We start from the raw sequence: 13,617 nt of genomic DNA on the forward strand, positions 1-13,617 counted from the left end.
CATACGTTGTGTCCGTTCTGTGGTTATGCTATGAAGCGTTACAAAAGCTACAGAACTAAGCTAAGCCAAAGTGGCAAGTACGTGCTGCAGCGTGCTAGTGTAGCATACGTTGTGTCCGTTCTGTGGTTATGCTATGAAGCGTTACAAAAGCTACAGAACTGCTTTCAAGTTGAAAACAGACTAAAAGACATTCCCCCTCTTGTGGGTTGACCCATTAAGGGGAGATGCTACTCGAAGACACTTTTTAATGTTCACCCTAGAGCAATGAAATGAGCTGTCTATGGAACTTTTTATGCTGATTTCAAATATACAATTAGTTTTCTTGCAAGTTGCATGCTTTTAGCTCTGCAACATGACAAAGTGAAAACCTTAACCCTCCCCCCCTTCATCTATAAACTTCCGTAATTTTTTTACCATTCATAGTTCGTAGTGTTTTAAACAGAGTGTAGAATGCAAATAACTAATTAGGAAGCACATAGAAATTATGTATAGGCATGAAAAATATAAGACATAAAAAGTTCATATATCACCTACCCTAGAAAAGGTTTACAAACAATTTTTTATTATACAGTAAAATATTAAAGTTTAAATTAGATAATTGTATTTGTCATACATGGGAGAAGAATTGGGCAAAATTTCATGCAAATCCGAGCACTAGAAGTGCCAGAAAAAGGAGGGGCACATTGAAAAAACTGGCAAAATTTTTGTTTTGAGAAAAACGCGTTTTTATGTTAACATTGAGTTTTTATTTATGAAAGATATCACTAAATCCGATGAAACTTGCACACACACAAAAAAACAATCCTTGTAGTGGCCACTGCCACTTAAATATGCTAGCACCCCGAGTTCGTCCCTCTCGGCTTTTTCGAGCAGACTCCTTAAGGACATTTCGCTCACGAACAGGGCCAGGAAACGCTTGCCAAACTTCCGCTCCATCTGGCAGAGCTGTGCCAACTGCAAGCTAAGAAGAAGTTCGACAGGACTGCAAAATTCAAACTAAGTCCAGTGTCATGCCAATTTGCGGCCATGTTTGTGCTAAGTCCAGTGTCATGCCAATTTGTGGCCATGTTTGTGCCACATACTGTCATACATAATGGCAATGTCGTCCCCGCTAAGTTCCCTCACTGCGAGCTCTTTCGACCTCGCAATATTGGCGTTGACGGGTGTGAATGACTTTTGGTGCATTGGCTTTTGCAGGCCAACAACTGCCGCAAATCGGACCAGCTGCCGATAGCCTATTCCTACAAAGCGCGCCGCAAAACTGCTTTCACTTGCGAACAATGGCTTTTTTTATTCATAATGGAGATAATTACGGCGACAAGATGCTTGAAGACTGCACACTTTGGACCTTTTAACAGGCACCTTGTGCTATTTAGATGGAATTTGAAAGCATTTCCAGTTAAATCTCGACCTGTATTTTTTTGTTATAATAGTAGATGTACTAATCTCATCAAAACAGGCGAAAATTAAAGATAGATAATAAAAAAAAAAGAGTGTTTTCGACCTGAATCTCCCTTCAAGAACTACGTAGTCTTGAAAACTAACTTTTTATGCTGTAAATTACAGTCACAACACCCGTAAGAAATTGCCTCTTGTATTTACTCGCATAATGAAAGCACCCCCAACTTCAGTCATCAAAATTTCAATGTTTTCCCCAATGCAATACACGCACCCCCCACAATCATTTGTTGCAGTCCCGCTAACTGACACCTTCTCACCCGTTGCATCTTTTCCATTTATTATTTTGCCGACACACCTCAGTTAGCTACCCCCCCCCCCCCCACCACGATCCACGAAAAACGATGGATCGTTTTTCCATCTGTGCACAGCATGTCCCCCTTCTTATCTGTGCACCACAGGGGGGGTATTAGCTAACGCAGCTGATAACACAGCCAGCGAAAGTCCCGAAACTGCTCGTGCTAATCAACAAGGGCAGTTTCAAATGCCCGACCAAGTGATTTTCGAGCGACGAGGACAGGATTTGCTGTCGCGAAGGGTCATTCGTCGCTATAGCGTCATAGGTTTCTGAAAAACCAGAAAAAATAGCTTGTCGTCCCGAAAAGATCACGATTTCCGCAACATGATAGCACCCCCGATTCTCGCATCGTTTGTTATCCTTATCCGCACATAGAGGAACTTCTCATGTAGAAGCGAGGCGGCGGCCATATTTTTTCTTCTTATTGAAAGTGTCTTGATCTTTCAGGGGCAGGTTGATGCGATGCTGGTTACTTGCTAAAATATTAATCGTGTCGTCACAGTTGTGCGAGGTTGCCGCAAAGTTGGCAAAGTGCATTGTAGCGCACGCTTTTGGGTGCCACTCAAGATCACAGCAGACATTGTGGTTAAATGATTCCGAGAAGCGATAGCTGCCAAGCTCTTTTATAGTGTGCGCGGGCGGCCAGGAGACAACTTGCAGAAGATGAGTAAAGTGCCACAAAGAAGCAGTTTCCAAACAATGTACGCGTATGTCAATAGCGAAAAGCTAAGCAACCTAACTTTTTTGAACATTACCGCACTTTTTACGCCTCCCAAAAAGTTTTCATAAAATTTATCCTGCGTAATAAATGCAACCCCCCTACTTTGTTCCCATTAAAAAAGTGCATTCATTACACAAGTAAATACGGTATTTCCAAACAGTGTAAGCGTATGGTAATTGCGAAAAGCTAAGCGATCGAACTTTCCTCGCATTACCACGTTTTTTTGCTCCTCCAGAAACACTATGAAATTTACTCCACGTAATAAACGCACCCCTTCCCCCAAAAATTGCTCAGATTTTTCGAAAAAAAAAAGTGTGTTCATTACATGAGTAAATATGATACTTACAATGAAAAATTATCACTTTCTAAAGCAGATAACTGAAATCTGTACACAATTTTCAAATCTCCATTCAATGATATACATGCATGATAATTTTCATTAAGACATTAACCAGAGTGAACCTGAGCAGCATGATAACAACTTCGCTTCTGCTTTGTGCAACAAGTCGCATGTATCGCTGTCAGTTTTATTCCACAATGATTCTCCTATTCTCCAAATACACTTGCAGATGCCGAACCTTCCAATGCTGTAAAGCTCACTAAGTTGCACAAAAATAATATGAACTACCTGGTCATGGCAACCATTACGCAATGAGATTGAACTTTGCTTAAGGGGAGATGCGCGTCGAAAAATCGCGTTTTTCGCGGAATTTTTCAGTTTTGAGATTTTACCTGTAAAATTATCTTTGTTTATTCAGCTGCAACTCCGCAAAAGATCAAGGCGAAATTCGAACGAGAAGTTAGTAAAAATTCTATTTTATTCAGCCACGGTGGCTCGAGAAAGTGCTAGTTTCGTCGCAAATCAGCAACTTTCGATCGTCTCCATCTCGAGAATGCGGCGTCTCCCGCCATTGCTGTTTGCTTGGAGAGGTTGAGTAAGCCTTCGTTTAGCCTACAGCACCTCCCTCAGTTTCGCATTTTGGCCCAAAATAATAAAAAAAGGCACGCTTTGGCGCCTGTTCAAGCGTTTCTACTGGACATTTAAATCACGTGGTGCTCTAGCGAGGCCGCCATTGGCCTACACGGAGACGTTGCTGCGGCGAAGCACCGAAGCCTGCATCCGTCCTCGACTGTGTACGGCGACTCGATCGAACTCTGTGGCCCTTTTCCTGCGTTTTTTCAGTTATTTCGTAATGAACGAACCGAAAAAGCGCGATTTCCAAGCTCGGAAGGCTCGGGCGAAGATCCCGCACCTAGTGCGGCGTTGCAAACCTCTACGGAAAGTGACAGCGGGAAGCAGCCGCCCGACGCCTCCGGCTAGCCCTAACCAGCACAACGGCCACTCGGACGAAATCGACGCCGCGCTGAACTTTGTGAGCGCTTCGGAGGTGAAGATTGGACTCTTCGAGAACGATAGAGCAGCAAGCGATCGGAACTCTGCGAGTGCTGTGATATGCGATATCAGTGCGCTTACGGTGCTGATAAGTGGAGCTGCTTGCCCTGCGTGCCACACCTGTACCCTCGCGGTACGTGAACCGGTCGAAAAACGGAAGGGTCTCTCGGCGTTTCTCGAGTTGCATTGTGCGAACAGTGAGTGCCCTGAATCGGTACTTTCTTCTGTGCACACCTCGAGCCGTGTTGTGCCTGGTGAGCTTGCGAACGGTGCTAGCGGAAGCCGGGAATATCGGAGTGGGAGCTCCCGCGACAGCTTCGCCGTGAACGTCAAGGCAGTGGTAGCTGCGCGCGCGATTGGCATCGGGCACGAACAGCTTTCACGTTTTTGCGCCATTCTTGGCTTGCCGACGCCGTTACATCACAAGAACTTTATTGCGATCGGCAAGAAAGTTCATGCTGCGGCCATGAAAGCCGTGGAGGAAAACATGGAGAAAGCTCGAGCCCATCGCCGAAACCAGGTGAAGAGAGCGCGTCTCACGGACTCCATTCGAGAGGGTGCTGAGGGGCAAACGTATGGGCCGGGGGAGTTCTGAACAGCTGTGCTGTGTTTGAGACATATTGCTCTATTTTTGCAAGAAATTTCATGTGCTTTCGTCATGTTTTTGAAAAATACAGATGTTTGAAACTTTCAAAAGCATTTTTCTCCATTTGTACTTTTCAGCATTTTTTACGTTTTGTGCACCACTTTTCAGGTACTTCAAATGGTCAGATCTGGATGAAATTTTGCACACAGCCTCTTCAAAGTGTGTAGAATGTCGATATCTATATGCATTTTAAATATCTCTTATACATTTTTTGAAAACAATTAAAATGTTGACTCACAGCACACAAAGTATGTACCTTTGGTATTCCCGATTTTTTTTAGAAATATAGAAATTATTTGAATAAATTTTAAGTAGTATCTAACATACTACTTTACCTAACCAGCAAAATGAGCTATTGCAGGCTTCTCTAAACAGAAATTTATTATTCAAAAAGATGTGCACAAAAAGCCCTATATTTTTCTCTTGAGAGGTGTCTTGCACAAAAACTAATAAAGCTACATAAGAACTAAGCACATATTTGGAATCAGCGTTACAAACTCAGTCTATGACCAAAGTTTCATAACTTTAGGTATAATATTAAAGAAAAAGTGTTTTCGAGGAGCATCTCCCCTTAAGAGGAGATGCCGGTCGAAAAACGAGTTTTCTTCAAAAATACCAATTTTTTTATTTTCGCTTGTTTTGATAAGTTCAGTACCACTACTGTTCTGAAAAAAAAAAAAAAAAAGCATGCCGAGACCTGACCAGAAATGCTTTAATATTGCATCTTAAGAGCACAAGGTGCTCGTTAAAAGGCAGAAAGTGAGCAGTCTTTGAGCACCTTGCCGCCGACAATGCACCGCTGCTCACTATTGTCGATCGCATGACGCCAAGAAACGAGCCTCCCTCTTCGGATAACGACAGTTTCCCACGTTGATGCGGCGTTTTTCGAGCGCCACAACTGGCTTTTGAATAGTGTGGTACATTTCGGGGACCACTATTGGCCGCTGCACCTGTATGTGCTGTGAAGCCTACTTCTGAGGTCCATGTCTTGAGCAGCGCAGCTGAACAATGCTTTTTTCTCCTGTATTTATCTCCGTTAAGAATGAAAAAAGCCATTGCTTGCACGTGAAAACTGTTGTGGCGGTGCACTCTGTAGGAACAGGCTACGAGCAGCTGGTCCGATTTGCGGCAGTTGTTGGCTTGCAAAAGCCAATGCATCAAGTCATTCACAGCCATCAGCCCGAAAGTTTGTGATGCGGCAATGGATGACATCAGTGCCAATCTTGTGAGGTCGAAGGAGCTCACAGTGAGGGAACTTTGCGGGGACGACATTGTGGCACAAACGCGGCCGCAAAATGGCATCGGCACTGTTGTGTTTTTCGACACTGGAGTTGGTTTAGATTTTTTAGTCTTGTCGAACTTCTTCCTAGCTTGCAGTCGGCACAAGGCTCTGCCAGATAGAGCGGAAGAAGTTTGGCAAGCGTTCCATGGCCCTGCCTGTGAGAAGCCAGCTCGAAAGAGCCGCAAGGGACAAACTCTTGGTGCTGGCGCATTATAGTGGCAGAGGCCACCACAAGAATGATTGTTCTTTTTGATGTGCAAATTTCATTGCACTTAATGATATCTTTCCTAAATAAAAACTCAATTTGAACTTAAAAAACTAGTTTTCCTCAAAACACAAATTTTGCTCTATTTTTCAAGGCACCCCTCCTTTTTCAAGTACTTCTGTTGCTCGAATCTGCATGAAATTTTGCACAAATTTCTTCTAAAGAATGACAAATGCAATTGTCTAGTTCTGGCTTTAATATATATTTCAATATCTTTATTCTATAATAAAAAATCTATGTAAACATTTTAAAGTGTAGGAGAAATCTGGACTTTTTACGTCTTATTTTTCACGTCTATTACATATTCTGTATGCGCTTCCTAGATAGTTACTTGCATTCTTCACTTTATGTGAAACATTATGAACTATGAACAGTAAAAACTTGTGGAAGTTTAGAAATGAAAAAAAAGGGGGGGGGGGGGGCAAAAGGGTTAAGGTTTTCACTTTGTCATGTCACAGAGCTAAAAGTATGCAAATTGCAAAAAAAAGTATATATTTGAAATCTGCATAAAAAGTCCCAGAAACACCTCTAGTTTCATTGCTCTAGTGAACATAAAAAGTGTCTTTGAGTAGCATCTCCCTTTAATATGAATCCATTCGCACGCAAGCTGGTTAAGTAGATCAAAGTGTGCCGCGCACAGACAAGACTGAAAACTGCCCCAGCATTCAAGCAAAATTGAGCAGCACAGTCTACATTCCCAGTCATTGTTTCCAATTGTATGGCAGTAGAAAAGCAAGGACATTTAGTGGCTTCATCTCTGCAATAGTAGCATGCCTTCAGAACTTTGTGGTCACTTTTTTGTGTTGAGCTATTTGCAGCAACAGTGACAAGCTGCAGTTTCAGTCATAACTCTACACAGGCCATTATACATTATCTGCGATTGTGTCCATAGTTTCGTTTTGACGATGAGCAACAATGTGCCATTTAACAGGAACTGAGGATGCTGTCATAAATCAAGGTTCTACTGCGGTCTGCGTGGCGACATCAGAATAACCCACAATATTGTATTAAATGCGATGCATTGTCAACACATTACAAAAGAAGCTGTGAGATAACTGATAGTTGTAGCGAAACGAAGAATGAGCGGTGAGCAGACTTGTGGTAAACGGCATCACCAGATTTCGATGACCTAAGGGGGCAGACTGGTCTTTGGGACCAAAAAGTGACAAAAAAATTCATTTTTTAAAATTGACATATTTGGTTTCTGCAAGTATTTTTCCATCTCTGCAAATTTTCACGCAACAGAAAGTAGCAATTTTTTGTTATGTCATTCTAACTGTCCAGATTCTTGGTGCTGTTAACATGCAGAACCTGCAAAAATAGACTGAGGCTTCTTTATAATTTGCCAGCACCTGTGTCTAAAGCTCTACTACCAATTTATGAGTGCCTTTACAAGGATTGCAAAACATGCACACCATGATTGTTGCTTTTTGAAGAAACCGTGTTTTCAGTTTTTAGATTTTTTTTCTCAAAAAAGTAAACTTACGGCTTTTAAACTTTGAGGCCTCAATATCTCTGCACCTAGGGCAGGTACAACAATAATTCTCTTTGCAGTGGAAACCTGTTTGTGTGTAGAATGCAAGTACGGGAGCGGAATTTAGAGCACCAGCCTTTTTAATTACTAAGCAAAATTGTAACAAGATTCCAACTGCTTTTGAAAATGGATAGTTCTTTTTGCTATAAAATAACCAACAAAGGCATAAAAACAAAAAAAAAACTCTTCCATACTTTCACTCTACAGTCATTAGTCTGTTAGCACATCCTAAATATCACTTTTAATTAAGCACTTTTTTTTCTATGGTGGCCTTAAACAATAGGGTGTGAACTTAAGTTATCTCAGGAACAAGGTGAGTTACAGGAAAACTAATTAAATATTTGAAATCAGCAGAAAAAAACTGCATAATTCTGTGCAGTTTGATCAAGATCACTGAAGAAATAAACAAAAATGTCTAAGACCAGTCTGCCCCCTTAAGAGAAACACATGGTCTCCCTGGTCTGCTACACGGGCAGCCAATTTACGACTATGCTACAGTCTCGATAATCTTTGTCCATTTTGATTTTATTATGATCGCTGCACTTGGCAAGCACGAATGAGACAGCTGCCCCAGTTCAAAGTCACAATGGCATATGTTCAGGGAGTGGAAGGTGGACAGCATCAATGCATTCAGCAACAATGCTGTTGCTTTAGTACTGCAGCAATCGCAAGGATCTCCTGTACTTGTCCGTCTGTTCTGGCCGATGTGTTTCAAGATGAGTGTGTAGAGGCACACATGGTTGCCATTGGTAATGCTGCTGGCAGCCGACTGGGACTTGCACAATGGGCTTGGCAAGTCTAGTATTCTGGCCACCTCAAATCATTGCTGGACACATTTTGATTTTAGTGGCCAGTGACTACCTCACACAAATTCATGTATAACGTAAAACTAGACAGTTGGGTTGCAAACGCACTCTGGGTCTAAATCACAATAAATTGGCACGCTCTTGAACACCGTAAAGCAGAAACAGGAGACTTCTTGGTCAATCAGACGGCATTAGTCGCATGCGCTTGCTGGTATGTATGAATGAAGCACTCAAATAAGATCAAAATGACCAATATAATGAGTGCGATGGCACCTCCACATCATTGAAAAACACCATGGAGTTTAAATGCTGGTGCCAAGTTACTCCAGAAGGGCAAGCTATACAGGGTGTTTCAAGAAATGTCTCCAATACTATACAGCATGGACGGCTTGTAACGTCAGTCGCAGGAGTCGCGAATATCCGCACTGTAGTGGTACCGCACTACAGTAAAACTATATTTACTGCTGGAATAAATGTTTGTAAACATCTGAAGATGCCTCCTGCCAAAGTAAACGTTGCAGGTGGCGCACAGATGCCCTCTTTTCGTAATTGTTAAATAATGTATGAACCCGAATACTAGTGAATCTTCACTGTTCATGTCTGCTAGGCTTGGGAGAATATTCAATTCTCTGATGGCAAACATTCCCATCGCCTCAAGTATTCAAATTCACTCATTTTTCCATGTATAACCTGTTAAAGACGTACCTCCATAAAAGTGCACACTGCACTGCCATGAAACCACCATGTCACGGACAGTTTATTCGGATGCAGAAAATTTGGAAACACCTTCATTCGGACACTCTTGCAGCATCTACACTCATCCCATTGAAAGGTTGCACATGTTAGGATTATCATGGCAGTGTCAATCTACAGGTAAATTACTACTGCTGATATCAAAGGCTATGTATGCTTGTTGGCAACACATTAAATGCATTTTGGCTTTAACCAGTCAAGTATCCATCGAATGTCTACACCACAACCGAAATGCAGGCAAAGCCACACTAAGAGTCAGCTTGGCGTGGCACTTGAGGCTTTGCATTAGTGTTGTGTGGCTAAGCCTGATCAGCATCTCATGCTTTGTCTCACTCATTTGTTGCTTAGTATGTGGGGCCTCATCTGCTGAAACAGCTGTGATGCCACCTGTTCCATCGGCGCTGTTGAGACTAATGCAGCAGCTAGAAGAAGTTGACCATTGCAAAAAATAAAAGAGCAGTGATCATTTGACAGGTGGAAGGTGGCTGACCTCATTCTGAAGTTGCTCAAAAGTTGTGCCATGTTGGACAATGATTACCTCATCAGTCCAGCACAGCCATACAATGATGATGACGTGCGGCCCTCGCAACAGCAATCAAGGTATTTATTGGAAGCCTTAGCAGTACTATTGACGTACAGTGATGGCCCAACACTGGCTAAAAAACAGGCCAATTTGGTCGCACATAAGCGTGCTTGTGCATGAATTCTCATGGACAAAACTTTCCAGCCCCTAAGCCAATAAAGGTGCGTTTTTTTTCTACAAGATTGGTTCCTGCAGAATCTGAAAAAACAGTCTGACTGTAAAAGACTTCACCAAGAAGTCAAATGTCAACACGAGTTATTTATTACATACATGATTCATAGCTGTACATGCAAACTAGGCTTGTGCGAATAGTGATTTGAAGCAAATAGTGATTCTGGTCTAGTAATTTCGAATCGAATTTGAATGCTGTGTATTTGTTATTGTTACAAGCTGTATATTTGTTATTGTTCGCATATTTGTTACGATTCAACCAACCGGCACAATATTTATTTTTTTTTTTCAATTGAAACAAGGCCAGCACAAATGCCATTCTTCTTGGTTCAAAGAAAGTAGAAACAACTTTGAATGGTAGCAGGACTGGAATTTCGGAAAAGTGCAAACCATAACTTATGCAATGTTACATTTTGATAACCTGTACAATGATAAATTTTGTTGGTTGAAGGGGAGACACGGGTATAAGAGGCCGAAAATTTTCCGAAAAACCGATTTTTTGAAGTATTTTTTTTCATAATCATTAAAGTCTAAGGAAGCCGTTCCTAAAAGATTATAGCCCTGTAATGCGTATTTGTCGAGTTATTGGGTCGCAAAGTCAGTTTGATGACCATTTTCGCTTCCAAAACCACCTAAAAAAAAAAAACGGTCGTATTCAACGCCGCAGCGCGCGAGAACCGCGCCAAGTAGCGCGGCAATTTTGGTCTCATTTGAAGACGCAATTTTTCTATTATCTGTTCCTAGCAGAACATTTTTTCGTCCAGCAACAACGCAGCTATCGCGCATAAAGAAAAACTGAATACTCGCACATCATTGGTGCGTTTTTTGTCACGTGGGGCAGTTCCCGGTTTCCTATTGGACGCTAAGGGATTCGTCTGCTAGACAGCGGCGTGCAAGCCGCCATTTTGCGTAGAGGCCGAACAACGGCTGTGCATTCGGTGCAAGGGCAGGCGGTCATCGGAAGTTCCGGAGTGCTCATGCGTTCGGAAAAAGGCGAAAACGGCGTACGAGAGCCCGCACCTTATCACCAGCGAGACCTTCTGCCGCCGAGAACTCTGAAGGAGCAGGCTGTGCCAGCGCTATCACCGCCGCGGCACCCGCGATCGCGGACGCGATAGCCGCGTCCTAAGATCTCACGAGAGCTGTGCGCGTCGACACTCCCCTGGTTTCCGACGCTGAAAAAGTGGCCATCGAGTGTCGTGCGAGCGATGTTCTGCAAGATCTTTCATCGAAGTCTGCCACAAAACGCAAGCGGTCTTTTTTTCGAGACTCTGATGGAGCCGCAACGCCAGGTACGCCGTTCACCGTCGTAAGCTTAGAGTTGATCAACGAACTTCTTCAGTGTATGAAGTGCGGTGTGTGTGGCGGGCCTGGCAGAATTTCCAAGGAAGACCGTGAATATAGCATAGCCGCGAAACTTGTTCTCACATGTGACGAGTGCGGTAAACTGAGGACCGTATGGAGCTCGCCGAGAGCAGGGGGGAAGCAGCGCATGGTGCAAGTACAACAAGGCTGTTGCCAAGCAGGAGACTCTTCCGAATCATCGCTACAACCTACCGGAGTATGTGGTTGATGCCTTGCGGCCTATTTACACGCGCCTCTCTGACAAGAAATTGCTGGAGCGTTGTCAGCTAGGGAAAGCACAGAACCCAAACGAGAGTCTGCACTACGCCATCTGGTCGCTCGTGTGCAAAAACACGTGTCGCTTTTCACCGTTGAAGCTGCTGTGGCCGAAGCTGTCCCATGGTTCTACGCTGGCAAAGGGAGAGCAGATGCCGCGGCCACTGAAAGATGCTCAGAAAAGGACAGTCGCCGACTAGTGGCATGGGAGAAGAAGCATGAGCATGCTGAAATTTTCAAGCATGCCATGAAAAGAAAGCGCACCAAAGAGAATGATGATGACTACATTCCTGGTGGCTTCTAACATGGTTAATACACCGATTTACACCTTTTCTTGTTAAATATAAGTGCGCAGCAAGTTCCTAAACTTCTTTTCTTGTTTTCTCAAAACAACAATTTTCATCACACCCTAAGCCATTGCCTACAGTATCTTTTGATGTAGCAGTCGGATTTTGATAATTCTTGCAGCATTTGAAAGCTTATACGTTGATTAGTGCAAGAAAACCAAAAAAATGTAATATTTTTATTTACAATAGTGATTTAATTAGCAACAAACTTAAGCAACGGTTTCAGTTTTTTAATGAGTATACTTGTTAAGGCCATAACTCTAGTACCAATGAAGCTAAAAATAAAATTATGGTTTTGTTGCACTCCCTGGCCTTCATGGAATGCTGTCATATCAAATTTGTAGCAATATTTTATGAGGAAGATGTCAAAAGGCTGGGCAGAATGCAAGTTTATGTAACAGTCAATATTTAAAAATCAAGAAGTGATAGCAAAAAACTAACTGCATATTTGTTTTCAGCTGTGAAAAATACATAGTGTTAAAATTTCAGCTGGAAATACTGAAAATTAAAAAAAAATTTTTCAGACCAGTGTCTCCCCTTAAGGGATTGCACAGTAAGCGGTATGCGTATCATGAGGTTCTACGGGAGGGTGAACAGGAGTCGATAAAGACCGCATTGTAACCAATTTTGCCCTATAAGCAGTCGCGTTATAAGTGGTCTACACTGAACACTTATTTGTTCACTTCGAAATTTTAACAATTTTTATTCAAATTGAAGTGAACACCGTAACATTCGTCCGAATATTCGCACAAGCCTAATGCAAACACAACCTAACCATTAGGCACATGCACCAGAGCAGCCAGTAAAGAATATCCTTGAGAGAGGAGAACATAGCGCAACAGGAGTCTTACCTCCACTGAAGTTGTCAGCTGCAGGGCGTCCCCCGTAGCCACCGTCTTGTCGACCCCCATAACCCCTGTCGTCGTAACTGCTGGCGTAGCCACCACCACCTCCAACAGGGGGTGCATAGCCAGCGCCAGAACTCCTGAAGTCACCACCTCCCCTCTCCATTCCCGGAGGCTTGTTATAATCAGTGTTGTAGCCGCCAGAAACATCACTGTAGCCTCCTCCATTGCCGCCTACTCCTACTCCAGGACCCTGGTAGCCATTCCCCATCATGTCGGAAGGTGGGGCGTAAGAGTCTTGGTAGCTACTGCGACTGACAGGGGCTTGTCCATAGCCTTCGTCATAGCCCCCACCATTTCCATAATCTTGGCTGCAAGATGAATTAAATACAATTGAGAGAATGACAAAAATGTCCCACAGCTGGAAATGCTCAAAAGAACTGGTTTGTCTTAGCTATATGTTCTCATTTAAATCAAGTACACAATAATATGCATGTGGAATAGTCAGCTAGTGTTCATAATATATTCATTTGGATATATTACAACACAATTTTAATGAAGTAGAAGGTAGTTCTTTATACAACAGTTATAACAATTATTACTATAATATACAGTAAAACCCCATCAATTTGAACTCAGTTATTTCCAAATCCCGCTTAAGGGGAGATGCGCGTCGAAAAATCGCGTTTTTCGCGGAATTTTTCAGTTTTGAGATTTTACCTGTAAAATTCTTTGTTTATTCAGCTACAACTCCGCAAAAGATCAAGGCAAAATTCGAACGAGAAGTTAGTAAAAATTCTATTTTATTCAGCCACGGTGGCTCGAGAAAGTGCTAGTTTCGTCGGAAATCAGCAACTTTCGATCGTCTCCATCTCGAGAATGCGGCGTCTCCCGC

At 42.7% G+C, this 13,617-nt stretch overlaps 1 protein-coding gene across 3 annotated transcripts in view; it reads right to left on the reverse strand.

Moving 5' to 3' along the window:
- Positions 1–13,617, reverse strand: part of LOC119165053 (uncharacterized) — an 89,033-nt gene that overhangs the window by 33,575 nt on the left and 41,841 nt on the right. For all 3 annotated transcript variants that reach the window (XR_012895305.1, XM_075894959.1, XM_037417249.2), the window contains exon 5: positions 12,729–13,093. Coding sequence is in view for 2 of the 3 variants with exons in the window: in XM_075894959.1 (XP_075751074.1) it covers positions 12,729–13,093 (365 nt within the window). In the remaining variant the exon portion in view is untranslated. The remainder of the gene's footprint in view (positions 1–12,728; positions 13,094–13,617) is intronic.

Source organism: Rhipicephalus microplus, chromosome 1 (genome assembly GCF_043290135.1).
Source record: "Rhipicephalus microplus isolate Deutch F79 chromosome 1, USDA_Rmic, whole genome shotgun sequence".
Classification (NCBI taxonomy): domain Eukaryota; kingdom Metazoa; phylum Arthropoda; class Arachnida; order Ixodida; family Ixodidae; genus Rhipicephalus; species Rhipicephalus microplus.